Source organism: Neodiprion pinetum, chromosome 4, assembly GCF_021155775.2.
Source record: "Neodiprion pinetum isolate iyNeoPine1 chromosome 4, iyNeoPine1.2, whole genome shotgun sequence".
NCBI lineage: Eukaryota > Metazoa > Arthropoda > Insecta > Hymenoptera > Diprionidae > Neodiprion > Neodiprion pinetum.
The window spans coordinates 29,532,356-29,551,691 of NC_060235.2; the positions used below are offsets into that span (position 1 = coordinate 29,532,356).

Below are 19,336 nucleotides of genomic sequence, written 5' to 3' on the forward strand. Positions count from 1 at the left end.
ACCAATCAAGTTTTAATAGCAATTTTCAATTCAATTCGAGACTTTTTTTTCTACTTTCTATGATACGAGCGACTGGCTGTCACTGTTTGGACTCGTTATATCGCGGATGCAAGTTCTTGTAGATTTTACTATGAATTTTTAAGAATTTACCTTTTCTAAACGATTTTCACACGCGAGTGTGGAGAAGATTTCTTTTTTTTTTTTTCACGTTAGAATCATACGTGATAATAAACGAGATTCTAGTTGTACTGTAACTGACTATAGCATAATAAATTGATAATATGTATAAACATTCACAAGCAAATCATCGCACTAAGAATTATTATCATTAATATTGATGACTATTTTTGTTGTTACTATTATAATTTATCAGTCCAAGCAAAGGGTATGAGGTGAAAAGTGAGCGTATGTATACCATTACATATACATGAATTGCAGTAATGTTTCACAGTCAATTAGTAATATAATCGGTGTATTGAAGAACAGCAATGAACGAAACAACCATGCTTCAAACGATCAACCGACAAAGTGAAGTATGTATAAACGGTATATGTATATTACTTGGCACAAGAACTCTACCGAATCTATTTTAATGTAATAATTGCTAAGATTGGAATATATTTTACCGACCGAAAATAACGTCGGTGCAGCAAATACCGACCGTATCCGATCTGTTTCTGTGCCATATTGCCATGAACAGGCAAATCCTACGTGATCCTGACTTGCCCTCGCCGATTGTTAGCGGTTGCTTGTTACGGGAAAAAGTCCAACGTAATAGCAAAAAAAAAACATACGCAAAAAAAAGACGACCAATATCATCCGCGCGAATTCGTTATGGTGAAATTTTGAATTCTGGTAGGTATGTACAAACCCGTTAGATAAATTCGATGTCAGTAGATGGTCAGAGCGATACCGACTTCTCCGTAAGAATTGTACGGTACTCGCTCTGACCTTTGGTGGTAAGTATGTAACATACATTACACACAATAAAATGCTTTTTTATCACATGCATCAATTATAACGTACATGTAGATACCAAGCTCGAAGTACATGCAATATTGTGATAACATTATGACGAGAGAAAAACATACAAAAAAAAAAAAACGAAAGGTGATAGAATAATCGTTATTAGTGTCGCTTCCCATTGTTCAGCAGCATTCAATTTTCACTGTACATTCTGTTACAATGAATGAAATGCGACAACGACTCAATCTGATTATCAAAAAGTGATTGCAAATAGGTACAACAGATCGTTGGGTAGTTCGAACTTCAGCTGATGACGTAGTGAATAACGAAGCTACGGCGGTTTGGAAACTCCGATTTTTTAATTTTATTATTTTCATTTCTTTTAATGGAATGGTGAGATGGCTGTATTGATGGCTGATGGTGGGCGGCGAACAGCGCGAGCACTAGGGGTTGCTGTCTCATGTCTGAGGCTAACTTACCCCTGGATAGTGTCATGCCTAGAGAATGGGATCGCACGGTTAATGTTGGTGTATCTCCGTGTTCTTTACTTCGCCCGACTTGCATGCTGTCCTATCGGTGGCGGCACAACACACAGTACATTGTATACATACAGGTGGCAACTGATATGGGAGAATTTATTTTTTTGGGAGGAAAGGAGAACGCATACAAATAGAAAATTTTCTTATCTTACTAGTACGCTTATCTCAAACCAATATGGATTTCGCTACCGCAATACGCAAAATGCTGGGCTGTGATTTATAGGTTCGAGAACCGTTGTAATTTATACATGTTCGTAATGAGCTATCGGTCTTTATTCTAAAATTTTAGGTTTAACTACTGATTTTCACTTTCAACTTATTTCATACTCGAAACTTTCAAAAATACCTTTTTATAATAATTGCTTCACGAAAGAAGAAATTTTTATTACTTCAGCTGAATTATTTTTTCGAGATATTATTCACGCAAAAGCGATTCGAAGTTGAAAACCTTTCGATTGTTTCGCAAATTTTTCAGCCGATAATTAACGTATTGAATTGAACGTTTGAAGGAATTGAGTCCTAAGTCTGCATCGAACAAGATCACGAATTATCGAATTTTACGATGTCACGAAGTTGGGGTGAAAAAATAAATAAATTATTTCATCCGGACGGAAATTTGGATAATATTGAACAAGGAAATTTGAAAATAGCAATTCCGATACCAAAAAACTGATATTAGAGCAGGGCGAAATTAACTTTTAAAGTTTTCAAAGACTTTTAGGTGGCAAATTTTACGCGATGTCGGAGCAAAAGAGCCGATGAATTTCCACAGGACTGGGCACGCAAAGATACGATTTTCACGAGCGAGTGAAACACATTGAAAAGTATCACTCTGGAAATATCTGGAATCTGTTCGATCAATGAACATCATTGAACCGGTATCACATTAAAATAACAGACTGGTTTCAACGTTCATCGATTGCTCCGACTTTTTTCTATAGCACGTATATTCAATGGCTCGGAGTATTTATAGATTTTGGTATGAGTATCTTCATACTATATAGAAACCAGATTTTCGAATTCTAAATAATAACGAGACAAGAATGGGCCCATGAAAATTATACCAGGCGGATAATAAACACTGATATCACCGATCTTGTTACTACGATTAATTATCCAGTATAATGTCTGCTTGTGAAACTTGACGTCGGAGAAGTATTGATCTCAGCAAGCAAGTACACGGATTGTTTCGCATTCGTTTCGCGTTTATCTTTGAAATAAGATGCCAAACAAGTTTTCCCGAGACATTTTCGCATGTCTAGCATCTGGAACCTGACTACGACAAGTTTTCAGGTTTCCAGAGAGTAGTTACTATTTGTTTTCCGAGCTGCTACCTACTTTATTTTCTGTAGATTGCATACTGTCCGTTGAATCAATACAAATATATTATTACTTGTTCAAATAAATCATAAGATAGAAGAAAATTTTCAAATACAAGTACATTGATTCTACACGAGATAGAGAAAATTCCAAGTTCTACAGTGAAATATTTGCACGCATACTGTAAATACGTAATGCCACGTAGAGGGCAGCAGCAGCAGTGGACTCTTGCCAATTTGCTATTTATCAAACTTTTGTTTTCTCCGTTGTCATTTTACTTTCACCAACCGACTATTCTGAATCATTCCGCATCATTTCAACTCCGTTCAAAGTACCATTTGATTCGACGTATTATTATCAGATTTCAACCACAGCGCTTTATTTATAAGTCGTACTATTTGTACTGGGTTCAACTACTCTCTGATTATACCTCTGATTTATCGGTTTTGCCGAGTTACGAGTTCGCAACAGTCGGTCGTAAAGAGATGAAACTATTAACCTCAATCTATAAATCACTATAACATTATCTTGAAAGTATTTCTAGAATTTATTCTCTTTATTTCTTTCGCACAGCATTGCTGTTTCCATATGGAAAAATTAATAATCATATTGATAGGACGACGTTGATAAAATATCGCAGATACCCGACAGGGGGTTGAAAAATCCATCACTAGTAATTCGTACAAAAAATGTTGAGTGTCGAATCGGGGATTATTGGAGAATAGTTAATTGGAGAATATACATGTGAGGAAATACATAGTGAGTCTCGATTATTTGCTTGCAAAAAAAAAAAAACGGGGTATCTGCCGCTGTACGCATGGGACACGGTGCTGAAATTCGGATCAATTTAGCTAGAATGTGAAATTGAACATGCCAAGACAAAAGTGAACAATTGGAAAATGATAATTTCCGACAGTATAATCGATTATGCAGGAAAATTTGAAAGTAAATATTGGATGTTCAGCGATCGGAATTACGACACCCGGTCCTCTCATCTGCAGGGACTCAAAAAGCAAACGCTGAGAAAGATTTTGTATTTCAGAGGAAAAGTACACTCAACGAAACGATTAAAATTTAGGATAAGAATACGGGTGACTCACCTGCGAAACACCAACGACCCGTAGCACGTGCAAAGATGATAAGGAACACAATAAGAAGAAGGATCAAAACTCCAACGACGATGCCGATGATAGACCCGGCGTCAAGATCTCCTGTAATTGCAATTTGATTTAGCATACACTTTCGATTCACCTCGTCTTAGAACACAACATGCCCCAGTTCGAAAATGCAAATGCTCAAAGAACATTTTTTTTTTTTTTTTATCTCTATGATAACAGCACGCATTTAATAATTGTAATAAAAATGCCGTGAGAGTTACAGAGGTCGAGTTTATTTGGCAAAATACCAATATCTTTACCATAGGATAAAACAGATATAACAATACATTAGTAAAAATATGTAGCTTGAATTTTATGTGAATCCTCACGTAGAAGCAGAAATAACCAGATTGAAATCATTCCAAAATCACCGAAGCTCCCCAACTTGCTGTTATTTAATGTTAAACGGTTATGAGCTCTTTTCATCGATTTTAAGTTAACCGCTTGAAAATGTATATTCCGTAGGAAATAGGATAAATGATAGAATTTTACGGCACGTCAATTACGCGACAAAGATACGTCTCTTCTTCGATTGAGCTGCTTGATCGCCTTAGTAGTAAAGCCATGAAGTCAAAAGTATTTTAATTGTCATTCGTGTATAATATATAATTAATCATATAAGTTCTTTCATAGCAAGCTCACTCCAAGTGAAAGATGTACAAAATAGTACAACGTCGATGCAGCAATTGGTTAATATCTACAAGCGTGGTGAGTATTGAACTAAAGTTATTCCGTGATTCAGAAGATAAGAAGTTATTCGCGGAATAATTGACATGTACCTTGAAATTACTAATAAAACTTACAAATCCGACTGATCAAACATGCCTTGTATTTATGTTTGCATTATTGATTACAGGCACGCGATTAAAATGAAATAATTGAACCCCGCATATAGGAAAAAAAAATATTCGCAATATCTCACCACGCTAAATCTACTTCGCCATTTTAGGGTTGAACGTGAATTACCGGTTGTACAATACGCGGATATATCTCTGAAAGAAATGTGCTTTTGCCTACTTCCCGCAATTTGACAAGGTGGAGAACGGTTATCCCTTTCAGCAACTACGAGCACTGTGAGTCAGATTCATGTCGACGAAAGCATTAGTGGAAAATCAATATAGCTCATGTATAAACCAACGAACGAACGAGCATACACAGCGAGTGTCGTCGTTCACGTAGAACCCATTGGCCTAGCTCTACTTACAAATAATTGTTAAAATAGAATTACCTAGTGCGTGCATTGATTCGGCGAGCTTACCATAGAAGTGACTGAACGCTCCTGCGTGAGCATGTGGTGAAGTAGTGCGGTTAGATATACCTTCTGCCATATTGGTTTCGTTTGCGAAGTAGTGATGATGGTGGTGGTGGTGGTGGTGGTGGTGGTGGTGGTGGTGGTGGTGGTGGTGGTAGCAGGTGAGAATGAATGAATGAATGAATGAATGGGAGAACTAACGGACGCATCCCCGAACGATTAGTGTCGGGGTAAGATCGTTACATAGTATAGACAGTGAATGAACATGGCATTTGTACATCGAAAAAAGTTGCCGAGTGAGTATAATTGGCTAAGAAACATTGATTATCTAGCGAATGACCTTTGCGAACGGGACTTATCCTGAAACGCGTTTACTTCGACTGTGGAAATAAAAATTATCTGCCATAACGTGATTATTGCAATATTAGACCTCTGATAGGCCTGAGTGACACGCCGATGCATCGTTTTTAAGCGAGATGGTGCAGTGTGTGCTTTGTAACGTGTTCTGATTGACGGCAACTAAACTGTGATAAGTGAATGTTTTGACGACTGAAGACTTACCAGCAGGTTCCGTTGACGTTGACAAAACGATTTGGTACTCGGTAGATCCCAGCTCATTGTTGACTAACAAAACGTACTTCTTCTCGGTGTCGGACTTTTGAACACTGTCGATATTCAGGGTAATTTCCCAATAGCCTTTGCCCTGTAATGACGAATAAAAACCGATTTACTTGTAAAATTTCGATTCGTAGTAAAAATATTCGCAGATTGTCGGACTTTGTCTGATTTCAAATACACGTGAAATATTCAATCGGAGCCCGTCGTCGATGATACCCTTTGACAGTTTCGAAGATTTTCAATAGAACTCGATCTCGAAAGTGTCCCGGGATTCAAGGGTTTTGAGTGGAAGGTACGGATCGGGGATCAAGAGCCGAATGAGAATCCGAGAAGGGCCGGGGAAAAGCGATAACAAGATTTCCCGATAAATTTAATTGGAAATGAAGAAGGCGATATTATCTTACTAATTCGACTGCTCTGGACGACCTGATGCGATTGCTCTCGTCAAATTGACCCTCGTCGACCTTGTCGTCGTCAATACGCCACATGAATTGCGGTCGGGGATTCGCTTGAACCGTTACGTTAACTGTACCAGGCTGACCAATCACGAATCCAAACCTTTCGATTGTAGGCTGGGGTTGCGGCGCGTCTGAAACACACAACAAGCGTTATCCATCCGCGAACGATTTAATTACAGCCGAGACGTATTTTACATATGCAGGCGGAGCTCGCCAGATCACAACGAACTCACATAAGACTGAGATCTGCTGTTTTGCCGAAAGGGGCCGATCCAGAGCGAGATGAGTAGCGTCGCAGCGTAACACCTTCCCGTTGTCAGTCCAAGACAAGACTCGTGTCGCATTTTGAATGACGTACGAGTCGTTGTTGTAGTTGTAAACTATCGGCTTCTCCTCAAGACCGATTTGTTCGTCGCCTGTGAAAAGTGGTCAAAATTTCAATTGGGAAAATGATGAAATTCGATTCCCACTTCATTCAAATGGTCATAACCCGCATTTACAAACGACAAATGAAGCGAAGCTTAAGCGACTAAATTTGTGTCGGGTTTTGTTGGTGCGACTTTACGTGACACACGAGAAAAAAATTCCTCCCGAATACTCACCGAAAAATATAGACACGTTTGCAACTGGTCGACCAGCCTTGACACGGCAGCTGACCTTCAGCGTTTCTCCCTTTTCGTAATTTTGCCGTTCACCACGACGTCCAGGGAAGACCATCAGTTCAGGCATGACCGGAGGTTCTGCAAAATTACAGTTTGTACGGTTCAAATTCACCTTAATTTGTTACGAAGTTAAGCAATCAGTTTTAATCACCCGTTTCATCCGCGCCGCTTATGTATAGGTACTTCGACACGGTATATACGTGAAATGAAACTCTACTTTCCGGTGCTTTTACGGTTTCCGGTCAAATTTCGGAATACACATTTTCAGCACTATTTGAAAGACAACGAGATTAAAAAATCCGACTAAGAACGGATTAATACATTGTTTTCTCGCGTTCTTCTTCAGTTGACTTATACTGAATGCTGACGAGTTACTATAGTTGTTTACTGCATTAAATATCTTCATTTTTTATTTTTTTTCTTATATGTATATAATCTCTTCCATTTTTCACCAACATACTAATAAATACTGAATCAGAGCCTCCTAATATCGGTTCAATTTCTCGTGTCACAAATTGTTCAAGCAATCTCCAAAATTGACGGATCACAGCAAACAAATCAACATTAACTACAGAGTGTTAAAATACTCACTGGCAACGATAATTCTCAAGGTGTTGTAGCTCTCGTATCTGGCATTCTTCGGAGTGAGGGAGCACTTGAATATGCCGTCGTGTTTTTCCTTTATTTGAGCGATGAACACCCCGCATTGTCCAGCATCCAACGATGAGCCGTACCATCCAATTCCGTCTTCGGACGGCTGATTGGGCTCGAGAATCACGCTCCTTTCCTGAGGAACTTCAACGCGACAGGTTTTCAAAGGTACGCCCACGCTGCAGAGTATCGTGAGATTTTGTCCAGTGCGTACCGTCGTCTCTCCCGAGGGATTGATCGAGACGTTGATATTCTGCGTGTCGGCTGAAAACAAAGAAGAAACCACAAGGCTGTGATAATTATCGGAGAAAATGACGGGAATTTCCCGACCAGGCGGGTATCCGCTGATTGAAAGGAAACGAGCCAAGAACCGTCTTATTGTTACAGCACTACACTAGATCCGAAAGGTTGACAGCAACAGTGTTCTACCTATACTTATACGTATCTGCTCCACAAGAGAGTGATCATAAACCTTCGGTGACGCTTGTTACGTGGTGTGATTTCAGCCGCAAATAGGGCTTGCAGGGCGCGAAGAAGGGAGGCGAGCACGGTAACAGCATCAGATTTATGGGGCAAAATGTGAAGTTGATTAAAACTCAAGCCAACCGGCTCCTTTCCCAGCAGCTTCCGTTCTCTGCGGTAAAATACAAACTTGAACGAACTATAAGCTTACACACTCACCGTGTACTGGTCGCCAAAATAATCACGCAACCCTCGAGAACGCAGGAAGGGCTGCTACACTTACCCCTTTTGCGGTACCGTTCATGTATTGTATAAGCGAACGAAACTTTTGGTGCAAAAAGACTACCACGAACTTCCTTTATCAAGTCAAGCCGAGAGGAGCGAAGCTTTGGTTTTTAATTTTTTTGGCTGAGAAGCGGAACTGTTGAAACTGGTTCCACCATATCGTACATTATTATACATGTACACGTTGCTACCAAAGTTTTCGTTCATTTTTCACCCAGCTCAAGTCGCGCAAGCGGCAATTGATCGTAGAGATTTTTGTACAGGTTAATATTTCAATTTAAAAAAAAAAAAATTACAGGGGCCACTATTATGCACTAAACAAACGACTATGCGACGAAGCATATTCTGTAGAAAGTATAACAGACCTCGAATGCATGGCTTTTGTTCTTCAGGGATTTAATGATCAAAAGCTCGAGGAAAAAAGCAAGAAGAGCTAACAATTGTACCAAACACGTTTCAGATTCTGAAAGATTATCTTGCGAAATGTGAGTATATACTATATTATATCTGAATCTTATCTGTTTTTATATTGATTGATATTCGGATTGAAGTTCGTCTCTTTTTACCAAAATCACGTCAAGCTTATCTCTCATTTCCGATCTCCCGTCATCGTTCCGGATGTCACGTAGCTGCAGAAACTTAAAAAAAAAAAAAAAAAAAAACATCGAGGGTTCATGAAACGTGAAAGTAATTGATTACACTGTACACGGTGTACAAAAAGATCCGGTTTCAATGAATTCGATTTCAGAGTATGTCAAGTCGGAGAATAATCATAAATATAAGACGAATATTGTAGTAATTAAAATTGGTAAGAGGTGAACAATACAACTGTTCAAGATATACGTTCCATCGATGGTTTCCTACCGTATCTTCAAGTTTCGTTTTCCTACGTGCATTGATACCCGTATTTTCTATTCGTGTCTTTGTCGCAGCTTACCAGAACCGACAATGAGCGTCGGAAAATCCGTACGTTGTTTTCCTCCAATGGGAAACCGGTAATCGCTCTTCCAACGTCAAACTGGGTGTTTTCACCGAGCGGGAATCCGTCTTGTTGTCATCGCGAGGCAGCTAGACTGCTGTCTCCAGTACCGTGTACTCGCATAAACGAGCATTAAGCTTAATACGATAAACGAAGACTCGTGCAAATTGCTGCAGTCGTCGCAAATGCATATTGCATTATAACGACGCGATATTGCAGTCGAGGAGGAACGAAACGTCTGTCGCGAAATGATCTTCGTACATCAACGCCCGCTTTTCTTCAATCTTCCGCTCATTCAACTCGATCTGCAATTTTCCGAAGTGTTTTTGCACTGAAATTGCAGTAGCGTGGATGTTGGCATTGAATTTACTTTTCGGACCATTGAATTGCCAACGTTTTGATTCTCAGCGTGATTTCGAACTTTGAACAGCTTCGGTGCGGCAACTCAAGTCTTGACGGTGAATCGATCTAATCGGAATTATGCGAACTGCAGTACGAGCTATTCCAAGTCTAGCGACTCAATGCAGCTGTATATTTTCCGAGCTTAACCATCCGTAAAATCGAAATAAATTCTCGAATCACGAGACGGCAATTCACCGATCGTGTATATGTCTCGTTTTTCACTGAAAATAAATTTGCAATTCAACAGTTCTACTCGAGACGCAAAAGAAGAGCGAGACACCTGTTGGTATTTGTCATACGTATATACGTAAGCCGGGAAAGAGCCAATCGGAATGACTCAGCTCACGCATCTGGTATCCCCCACCATTTCGCGAACCCCTGTGTAGTTTAGTAAGTTGAAGGGAGTAAATTTTCGGCGAGTGAACGGCGTGACAAACGTGCATATGTTGTAATGCGCCTGTAGGTGATGATAATAAAATGCAGACAAATGAGAGAGAAAAAATATGTATATAGGTATACGCAAGCAATATTCGCTATCGCGTACAGCCGGCGCCATTCATCGTTCATTCCCTCCAAGATTCAAGGCACTGCAAGAAAACCATGCGGCAGTTGATTTTCGTTCACGTTCACCTTCTCCGGCTTCCGGTCTTAGGCACTTGGCTCATTCAGGTTCGTACTTCGTGTTCTGGGTGCGAGACGGAGGGTTGCTATAGCCCTTTTTATTTACGACATCCTACATCATCGCCAGCGCCTTTTTTCACCCGGAAAGCCTCTCCAGCCCTTTTCCTCTCACACCTTTCCAGGGCATGTTGATGTGCTTGTTATATACATGCAGACCCGCTCTGCATAATAGGTGCAAAGCGGGCTTCAACGCCAATTAAAGCTCTGCCACAGCTCCTGCGAATGATTATATTCTTCATCGTTCATTCTCATTTCACCTGCCTTCTTCGCCAGAGTTCAACAGCTTATTAACCGTTCGTAGCTAGGCGGTCGAAATGTCAGTATACCAATCGTTGAACGCCTATGTTGGCGTATCCTGCGCCCTGGGTGATGGTGTGCATTCGGTATTCGGCCAATTCAAAACCGCAGCCGGCTACGGACGAACGGTTAATATTGTTTAATTTGCATATTTCATTGCTGTATTGAACACGTTAAATGAAATATTTTAGAACAGTTAACATCACCTGGCCATTCAAGCTTCTAATACCGAGTTTCAGGTGATAATAGAAATGCTTCAAATTATACATATATATGTGAAAAGTAAACACTCGTCTATAACCTCAATCATTAACAATCATCAAATTTCACGCTCGCGTTATACGTATTGTTGATGAATAAAATTATTTGACCATTATTTTTACAGTGTTGCGGTAACAGCCGCAGAATATTATGTATGTATGTACTTTTGGTGATACAGAATTTACCCGGAGAGCTAGGGTGCTTTCGAATTGCAATTTGTTGAAATTTTTCCACTTTCAAGAGGTGAAATATTGTCTTGCGTAAGCTCGAATGCTGAATCGTGGACGGAATTTTCAAAGTTTCATTTAATATCGATAAATTATTCCGCATACCGACAGCGAGTTAGACACGCCGTTGCAGGCCTATTTGTTTTTATATTTAGCTCAAGCTAATCATCGTGCACCGTTATCACGTACGAGGCTACAATTCGCGTCAAGTTTGGCGTAGTAATTACAGAGAATCCGTGACTTGTGTCCTCTCACGTGCGGCGTTCTGACACGAATTATGCCGAGCACCAGCGAACGAGAGTTACGGCACGATTGATCCCACGAGCCTTGTAATTTTTCCCCGCAATGAAGGCTATTGTCATTTAAAATACCGGGAAAATAGCAGGGCGGGTGTTAGCGGTTGTTGGTCAATAGTCAATTTTCAAAAGCCACGCCTTGCTCTCTGGCGCACGACTGTGAATGAGCTCAATCAACGCCAACGTTCCTCATTTTCGTGTTCGTACAGCGTTTCATATTTTTCGAATTTTTTCAAACTTCAGGATGGTAATGAAGCTGGTTTAATTTATTTTAGTTATAACTTGATGAACTTTGATTAAGCTGGCCAACTCGTCCGCGACTATCCGTTGTTTTCGTTTATTGAAATGGGCTTCATTTGATTAAACTGGATTCGCATTGTTGTGGAAAGACAAATTTTATTACCGTGTTTCATTATACCTATTCGTAACAGCGAAATGAGGTACATAAATTATACCTTATGAATTTATTTATTCGTTTCGTGCCATTTCTCTCGAATCCATGCGTTGAATAATTCGATACACGTCATGAATCCCCTTTGCTATAATTTAAAACCGCGCATAAAAATTCACGCCAAACGTTGCAAGTGTTTAGTTGAAACGAAAATTACCTATGTGTACAAACATAATCCAGATAGTTATATTTTCGATTAATTACCAGAATGAATAGAACAATAGTGAATAGCGCTCAATTGTTCATTCAAATCTCATAAAGTTATCCTCTTTAATATTAATATATATATATATATATATATAGAGAGAGAGGTTCAACATGAATGTGTTACTATGTCTTATACCACTTTCGGAATAATAATTTACCATCAGCTCAGCTTATCCACACAAACATCGTTAGAGCCTGAGAATTGTTATTAATTGAACAAAAATTGGCGGTGTAATGACACAATTACATTTTTTGCTAAGACTGTTTCCTTTCAGGGATATTTCACGCTTCATAAAAAATTTGAGCCACTCATTAAAGAACGCAATTTATAATTCTTGGCCGAAAAAAAGTTGTTCTGCTGTTATGGATCAATTTCAATCGTTCATCAGACGTCAGCACGTGAGTCTTAAAAAAAATTGTTCATGCCTGGAGCTAAAACTCGTGGTGAAGGGATGCGATCGAACGATTTATCATTTCCAGCTAATTTCATAAAAGCGCGTAATTAGCACGTTTAGTGTGTACAAAGTACCTCCGTATAATATCAGCCGCGGGTTAGGTTTGATTAAAAATGTACGTAAAACCGTAATCAGAATCTCGCGGGCACTTGTGCTTAGCCGGAAGGATATTCGCGGAAATTATTATCTGAGCAGAGCTTAGTGGTAAAGTTTAAATATTACGGATCAGGGTTGGTTAGCCTGCAGTACCTAATTTCCAGGTATTGTTTTCGGGATGAACTCCCTTTCATGCTTTATCAAAACAAAATTGAGAGTATGAAATCAGGTGACATACTCGTTGACGTAATAAAGGCAGGAACTTTACTTTTCCTTTGAATTCTGCAGAGTGCCACGAGACCTAATTACGTTCTATTTGAAGCGAGCGTAAGAAGAAAAAAAAATATGTATGGTTGAATGATGAATTAATTTACAGAATGGTTCATTACTCTTTCTTCGCTCAACTTTGTGAAAATGTATACTGGGAATTGTTGAATGTTGAATATTTCATTAAATTAAGGTCAGTATGATCGAAAAGCTTCAAAGTCATATTGATCCTTAAACTTAAAATGGGTAAGTGAAAAAATATGAAATTATACCGAAATCAAGAGACAGGAGAATGCGCATGACGGTGAATTTGTATTTCAGGCGAAACCAGACCAAACCCACGCAGACTCGACGAAGACTCAAGGCATGGATAGAGAGCAGAGTGCCCCATGCTATAGTAATAGGAGACAAGGACTGGGTTTTGCTTTTATTTCAGAAGCGTTCGGGCGTGAATGAAAATATGATGAGGGCATTCGCGGTAATATTTGCGAGCCACGGTAATGTCGTAACTTCAAACGCTACGGGGAGAAAAGCGAGAAAGGAGGAAAAAAATCGCTTACGAGAAAAAGGGTGCGGGAGAAATTGAAACCCAGAAATATTCCCCGAGCGTGCGTAATTTCGTCCTTTGACTTTTCCCGCTGATTAGAACGAGACCATGCACAGTCACAATTCAAAGTTCTTGCGGTCCCTGAACCGTAGGTATTATACGCGTTCAATTTTTTCTTTCAATTTCAAACAGCAGAAGATTGAAAATCGTAACTCCTCGAGATCATTCAAATACGAATTGCAATTCATTACGCGCATGACTAACGTGACAAATCAATTTCAGGTTCATCCAGAGATATACGAGCTTGCAGTGGAATTCCGCATTGTTCGAATTTAAGACCGCGGGCAAGAGCTGATACCAATGTGATTTACGGTTCACACAGTATCGGCGGCAGGTTACATATCCTGCAACCCGCTGGCCTGGATTCGCGAAATAAACCGCCGAAACTCCGCAGTTCCTTTATGTACAAATCAAACTTGCATCGCGATCAAAAATCATGGCTATTTCGCGGACGAGATTCGATAAATTCAACGTTGGTACGCGGATACGTAGAAGAGATCCTCCGGAATCAGCCGAGTCTCTCGATATCCTCAACTATATAAAATACGTACGCGAACAATCGTGCTGTTCTCCAATTTCGCGGACTCGTCGAGACTGGATTTCCGGCCAATTTCTTGTATCTTATATATGTCTTTGGTAAGCCCGACTTTCCGCATGCCATTGAAAATTGAAATTTTCACCAAATCCGCGCAACGATGAAAATGCAGGTATAAGTGTGGGTACATCGCTTCGCCAGAATCTGGGAGGGGGGGGGATAATATCTCTGAAAATGAAATTCTGGATCTCGATTCAATTTACTCTCGATAAACGGTGGCGTTCGAAAATTGCATATAAATGTAGAATTTTCCCCCGATCGAGCTGCAGGTCATCGTCGTCCACACGCTTCTCGCAAGAGTTTAAGCCTTCAGTTTTTCCGGTCACTCGCGGTTTCTCAGGATTTTCTCGCGGAAAATGGCGGCGGATGTGAACGAAGAGTGGGAATGGGGAATAGGAAGCGGTTCCGCGCAATTTCCCAGTGATTTCCAATTTTCTCGGATGGCCGCTCGCAATAAGACGCCGCCTGAACTGCACGCCGCGACTACCAAATCTGCATACAACTAATTCCACCAGGACCACAGCCGCGCAGACCTTTCCTTTGGCCCCTGTATACAACGGGACCAACCCTCCGTCCTTCCCGCTCTAAGCCCGCATGATAATTCCGCGGTTAATATTTGTTAATTCAGGGAAATTCCGCGGTCTTCCACACTAATCTGCCCTTTTCTTTGCAATAATCATGCTGAAATCTAATTCCAAGAGTTTTTGCGACAGTCGATATTTTTTTTTCTTTAATAGTGAATTAAAATGATTTCCTGCAATTGAAAATGGTGGTAATAATTTTGCACGAGTAAAATTCCCTGACTTTTCTCGTAAAAAAATTCAAAATTCTCTGATCTTTTGCCACGAAACTTTGGTCATGTTGAGCAGCTTTTATGACCAAAAACCCCAGAAATTGTGCACGTTCTGTATATAAATTTAGATTTAAAAACACATAGTATTGCTTCGTTTCACACAAATAATAAGAAATTGAATGATACCCTTTCTGATAGTTAGCTTAAATGAATTAACAAATTATTGCTGAAGTGTAAAAACGATTTATAAAAAATTAATTTCTTCGCTATGGCCCATCGTAATTCCCTGACTTTTTTCGATAGATAAAACTTCCCGATTATTCCCGGGTTTCCCGGTCTGTCGCCACCCTGTTGAGTCGACTAGAGTAATAGAGAAGAATTTATAATATTCCAATATCTGAAAAATGTCTGAATTCCGAGTAATTGACGTATTATCGAGAAGTGAAACCACGAGAGATACTGCGAAGAAACGATCGATTTAAATCAATATCTAGACATATTACATATGTATACTATGTCATATGTCATATGTATACATATGATTAGGTAACTTTACTTCCTTAAGCCTCGGTTTGAGTCAAAAGTTGCCTGAATCTTCCCATTTTCCGTTTTCAACTTTACAGGCACGCGTTGATTAGGTTTCGAGGTGATCGAGGAGAGCAAAGACAACCACAATAGAGCAAGTAAAATTCTCCCGCGAATCGAGGTGCCGTTCACATCGTCTTGCTGACAGAACGAAGGCTTCCGAGGGACGCGCGATCAAGGGATAATTTTTTTTATTCAACTAGCTAGAATTTAAGCCATCCCAACGGACAACGGGGTAGCTTTTATCAGGCGTCCTCGATTAGACGCTCCGGCGTCGTTGAGGGTCCCAGAAGTTCCAAGAGTCTGCTGTAAAAGTTGCAGCTTAAGCTCTTTGCACCGCGACTGCAACCGACGAGGATTTATCAAGCGGATATTAAACTGCATTTACGACGATGCTGCTTTTTCTGCTACTGCAGTGCCAGAAAAGAAACTTCGATGGTTCGAGTTTGTACAACGGGAAGAGGGTGCTTGTAGTTTGCAAAAAAAAAAAAAAAAAGACACCCTTCAATCTACACGGAAGGCGGAATCTCCATGCGATGGAAAAAGATCGACACAATATAAATTCTGCCGGAGCTTTTGAAACTTTTCCGAGAGGATCGGAGAGTAGGTACTCGAGTGACTTCTTTGTCGATATAAATTTCTTTCTCTATGTCTATAAATAAAGCTTTCACAGCAACGATTGCAGGCGGAGCCCTGCACGTTGAAAGAGTAAACGACTGATCGTGAAGAGAAAATTTTTATGACAGAAAAAGGAAGAAGAAACGAAAGAAATAACGCAGAGTGAGACACTTTAGGAGATGAAAACCCGGCGAAGATAACAGACGTAAGAAGTTATAGAACGATCGACCTTACAGAAAGTGAACAAATATTTGTCCGTTGCAAATGATCAGCAAATATCTGCTCAGTAGGTTGGCGGGTGGCGGAGCACCGATGATGTCTGTACAAATAATTCGCGGATATCCCGTATCGCGAAGAGGCGAGCTGAAGACCCGTGAGTTTCTCTCGCGGTGAAGTTTCGTCCTGACAAAAAGTTTTTTTTCCGACAAACAAGCGTGACGCCGAGTTAGCAGTTTCGGCAACTGCCGTTCGCTCCTTCGCGCTCTTCGAGGCCCTTTTCGCAAGCTCAAGTACCGAGGACTTCGTTGCCAATTTTGTCCCAGACGGCCGCAAATCTCCATGGTGATTAAGCCCGATTTACACGGCCCTAAATCAACTCTCGGACCCTTCTCTTTGCCGTATAGTCGGACCGACGAAGCCACGGCAAGTGTCCCGGGCTTTAAGGGTATATTTCACCCTCATCGCCTGGTATACAGAAACTGTTTTGCTCGCCGATGATGATGCTGAGAATTGAGTTAACCGAAACGGATACCGGATTAAACAACTATCAACCGGGATTGAGCGTCCCCGTCAATACTCGTCCCCATTTTACAGCGGGATAGGTGAGTCACTCCTCGGGACATGAAAGCCTGGTTTATGGTCGAGACCCGCAGGGCGTTGGATTATGGGGGACAATAGCGCGAAGGACGCAAGATGTTGGAAGTTAATAACGGGATGTCTCTTAAATCTGATTGAAGTTATTACGTGGTATCATTATTATTAACTAGATCATCCGCGTATCTGCGGTTGATTAGAGCTGGAACTACGAAAGGCTTTTTCTTTTGATAAAAATACCCGAGACCGGGAATGATTCATCAGGAAACGGTCGCGATAGAAATTTCAAGTGAGACTTTCTTTGGTAAAAAATTCAAAAAACAAATGAACAACAAACAAAACAATTTTTGTTGCTGCAATCTCTCCAGAAAGGAAATGTTGCATTGAACTGAATTTGACCTGCAGCAGGAGATTAAATATCACGGACTGAAACCACATTCACTGACATTTAACCACTCAGTTTTATAATTATTGCGGTACCATTTATTACACTTTTGCTTCAGGTATTTATCACTGAATACGGTCTGCAGCAATATTTCAATTTCAATGAAAATAATCGAATGGGATCCGTGATAAACTCTTGATTAAACTTGGCGGACACTTCTCATAGTTTAATAATGTTACACGGCAGATTGAACACGCATTCGATAAGCTGCCAAGGTGTTTCCTTCACGGAGATTGCTAAACGACTGAGATGCCAAACACATTAAATATCAGGAATTTCGATTGCTTCTTGGCCTTGCAAGGGATGGGGCTTAAAATCCTAAAAGACCAAAGTCGACTGTCGAAAAACCGATATTTTAGAGGTACGAATTTTAAAACAGTGCCTTGGTATATTTGAATAGATATATTCGGATTCGTAGATTTTCGACAAAGGCACGAGTCTGACATTTGAAAAGTCGACTTTTGACTCGTCGGTATTTTCGCAATTCAATATTTTACACATCGTAATCTTGGTCATTATCAAAAAAAATAAAAAATGCCGGTATGAATTTATTTATAAATTTTTGCGTTCTCAATTTATATTTTTCTACAAGTCATTTTCTCGTATTTACGGTCTATCTACGTTTTTAAGTGCCGGTAGTTTGACTTTCGGAATTTCGTCCCATCGATTTTTTGGTCTCGCGCATTTTTGTACCCCACCCCTTGCGAGTATGTCACGAGTATTTGAAAACTAGGGTGAATTTAAATTTTTTAACAACAGTTCAATTGCGTGCCCATGATACTAATACGTTTTATAGCATATTCGGTGGGCTAACTTCTTTTAAGTTGTCTCAGATCCTGTGAAGACATGCTAGAATAACCTGAGGTAAGGGACTTCTTGACAGCGTGACCAATGATGATTGTCTAGACAATGGAATCGAATTCGTAGGATGAAGCGAACCAGAGTGTTTTTGGAATTGAGATTGTGAGTTGGCGGTTTGCTTTTACCGTTATGAGCACAGTGGCATTTGTGCTTCTCGTGCAACGTGAGCGTACAGAAGCTATGATAAAGACGACGTGATTTTGCTAATAGAATTACCTACCGCAACCGAGCAGGCATCTTGAGCCGTTATTTTTATCACATAGTTCGCGGCTTCGAGGCAGGAGGAAAATGAGGAAAAGAGAAAAGAGTGACGGTACCGATATATACGGTGGTGAGTTTCTCTTGCCCCTTTGAATACATGCATAAGTAAGTATGGTAATTGAAGGCTTCGAGTTAAATTACCCTCGATAGTAGACGAGGTGGACGAGGTGAGCGAGGTGAGCGAGGTGAGCTAGGTGAGAGAGGTACGCCTCTTCGCTCTCTCGTCCACGCGTCGTTAATTAATATTCCGCCTTCCTGTAACACACTAAAAGTGGGGAATCCATTTGCCACCTTCGCCCGATCCTGCACCTAATATAAATCACTTTGATGGGCTTGTTCGCGACGTTCATATCAGCTACACCTTGGCACGTCAGATCGAATCCCCAACCAGGCATGCCGCGTAGCTCACTTACGCGTTGCTACGAGACCAGACTCGTGAAACCGTAAATTGCACCGACGCATTAAGGCATAACTATTTTCATCAGTTGATGAGTAAACTGACAGACTGCCGATCCGACTTTGAATTCTCACGATGTGAAAATATGCAAAAACACTACGAATTGAGGTGCATTCGCACACACGCCTAATTAGCAACGATAGAAACGCGATACTTTATCGCCGCGCGTTAATTAAATTACGAGCTTGTGTTGTTAACGGTGAATAAATATCACCGCGTGTGAAACTCCCAATTAAATTACACGTCAGGTAAAAAATGTTATACGTGCGTATGTATGTATGTATGTATGTGTGTATATATATATATGTTGAA

At 40.3% G+C, this 19,336-nt stretch overlaps 1 protein-coding gene across 11 annotated transcripts in view; it reads right to left on the reverse strand.

Moving 5' to 3' along the window:
- The window catches only part of Fas3 (fasciclin 3), a 238,086-nt gene that overhangs the window by 9,440 nt on the left and 209,310 nt on the right, over positions 1-19,336 (reverse strand). For 3 of the 11 annotated variants that reach the window (XM_046620250.2, XM_046620245.2, XM_046620253.2), the window contains exons 2-8: positions 7,564-7,887; positions 6,913-7,050; positions 6,544-6,726; positions 6,257-6,441; positions 5,796-5,937; positions 5,211-5,303; positions 3,926-4,036 (exon numbers count right to left, since the gene is read on the reverse strand). In XM_046620250.2, the coding sequence (XP_046476206.1) occupies positions 3,926-4,036; positions 5,211-5,303; positions 5,796-5,937; positions 6,257-6,441; positions 6,544-6,726; positions 6,913-7,050; positions 7,564-7,887 (1,176 nt within the window). The remainder of the gene's footprint in view (positions 1-3,925; positions 4,037-5,210; positions 5,304-5,795; positions 5,938-6,256; positions 6,442-6,543; positions 6,727-6,912; positions 7,051-7,563; positions 7,888-19,336) is intronic. The other 8 variants (XM_046620246.2, XM_046620255.2, XM_046620251.2 and 5 more) reach the window with 5 other exon arrangements.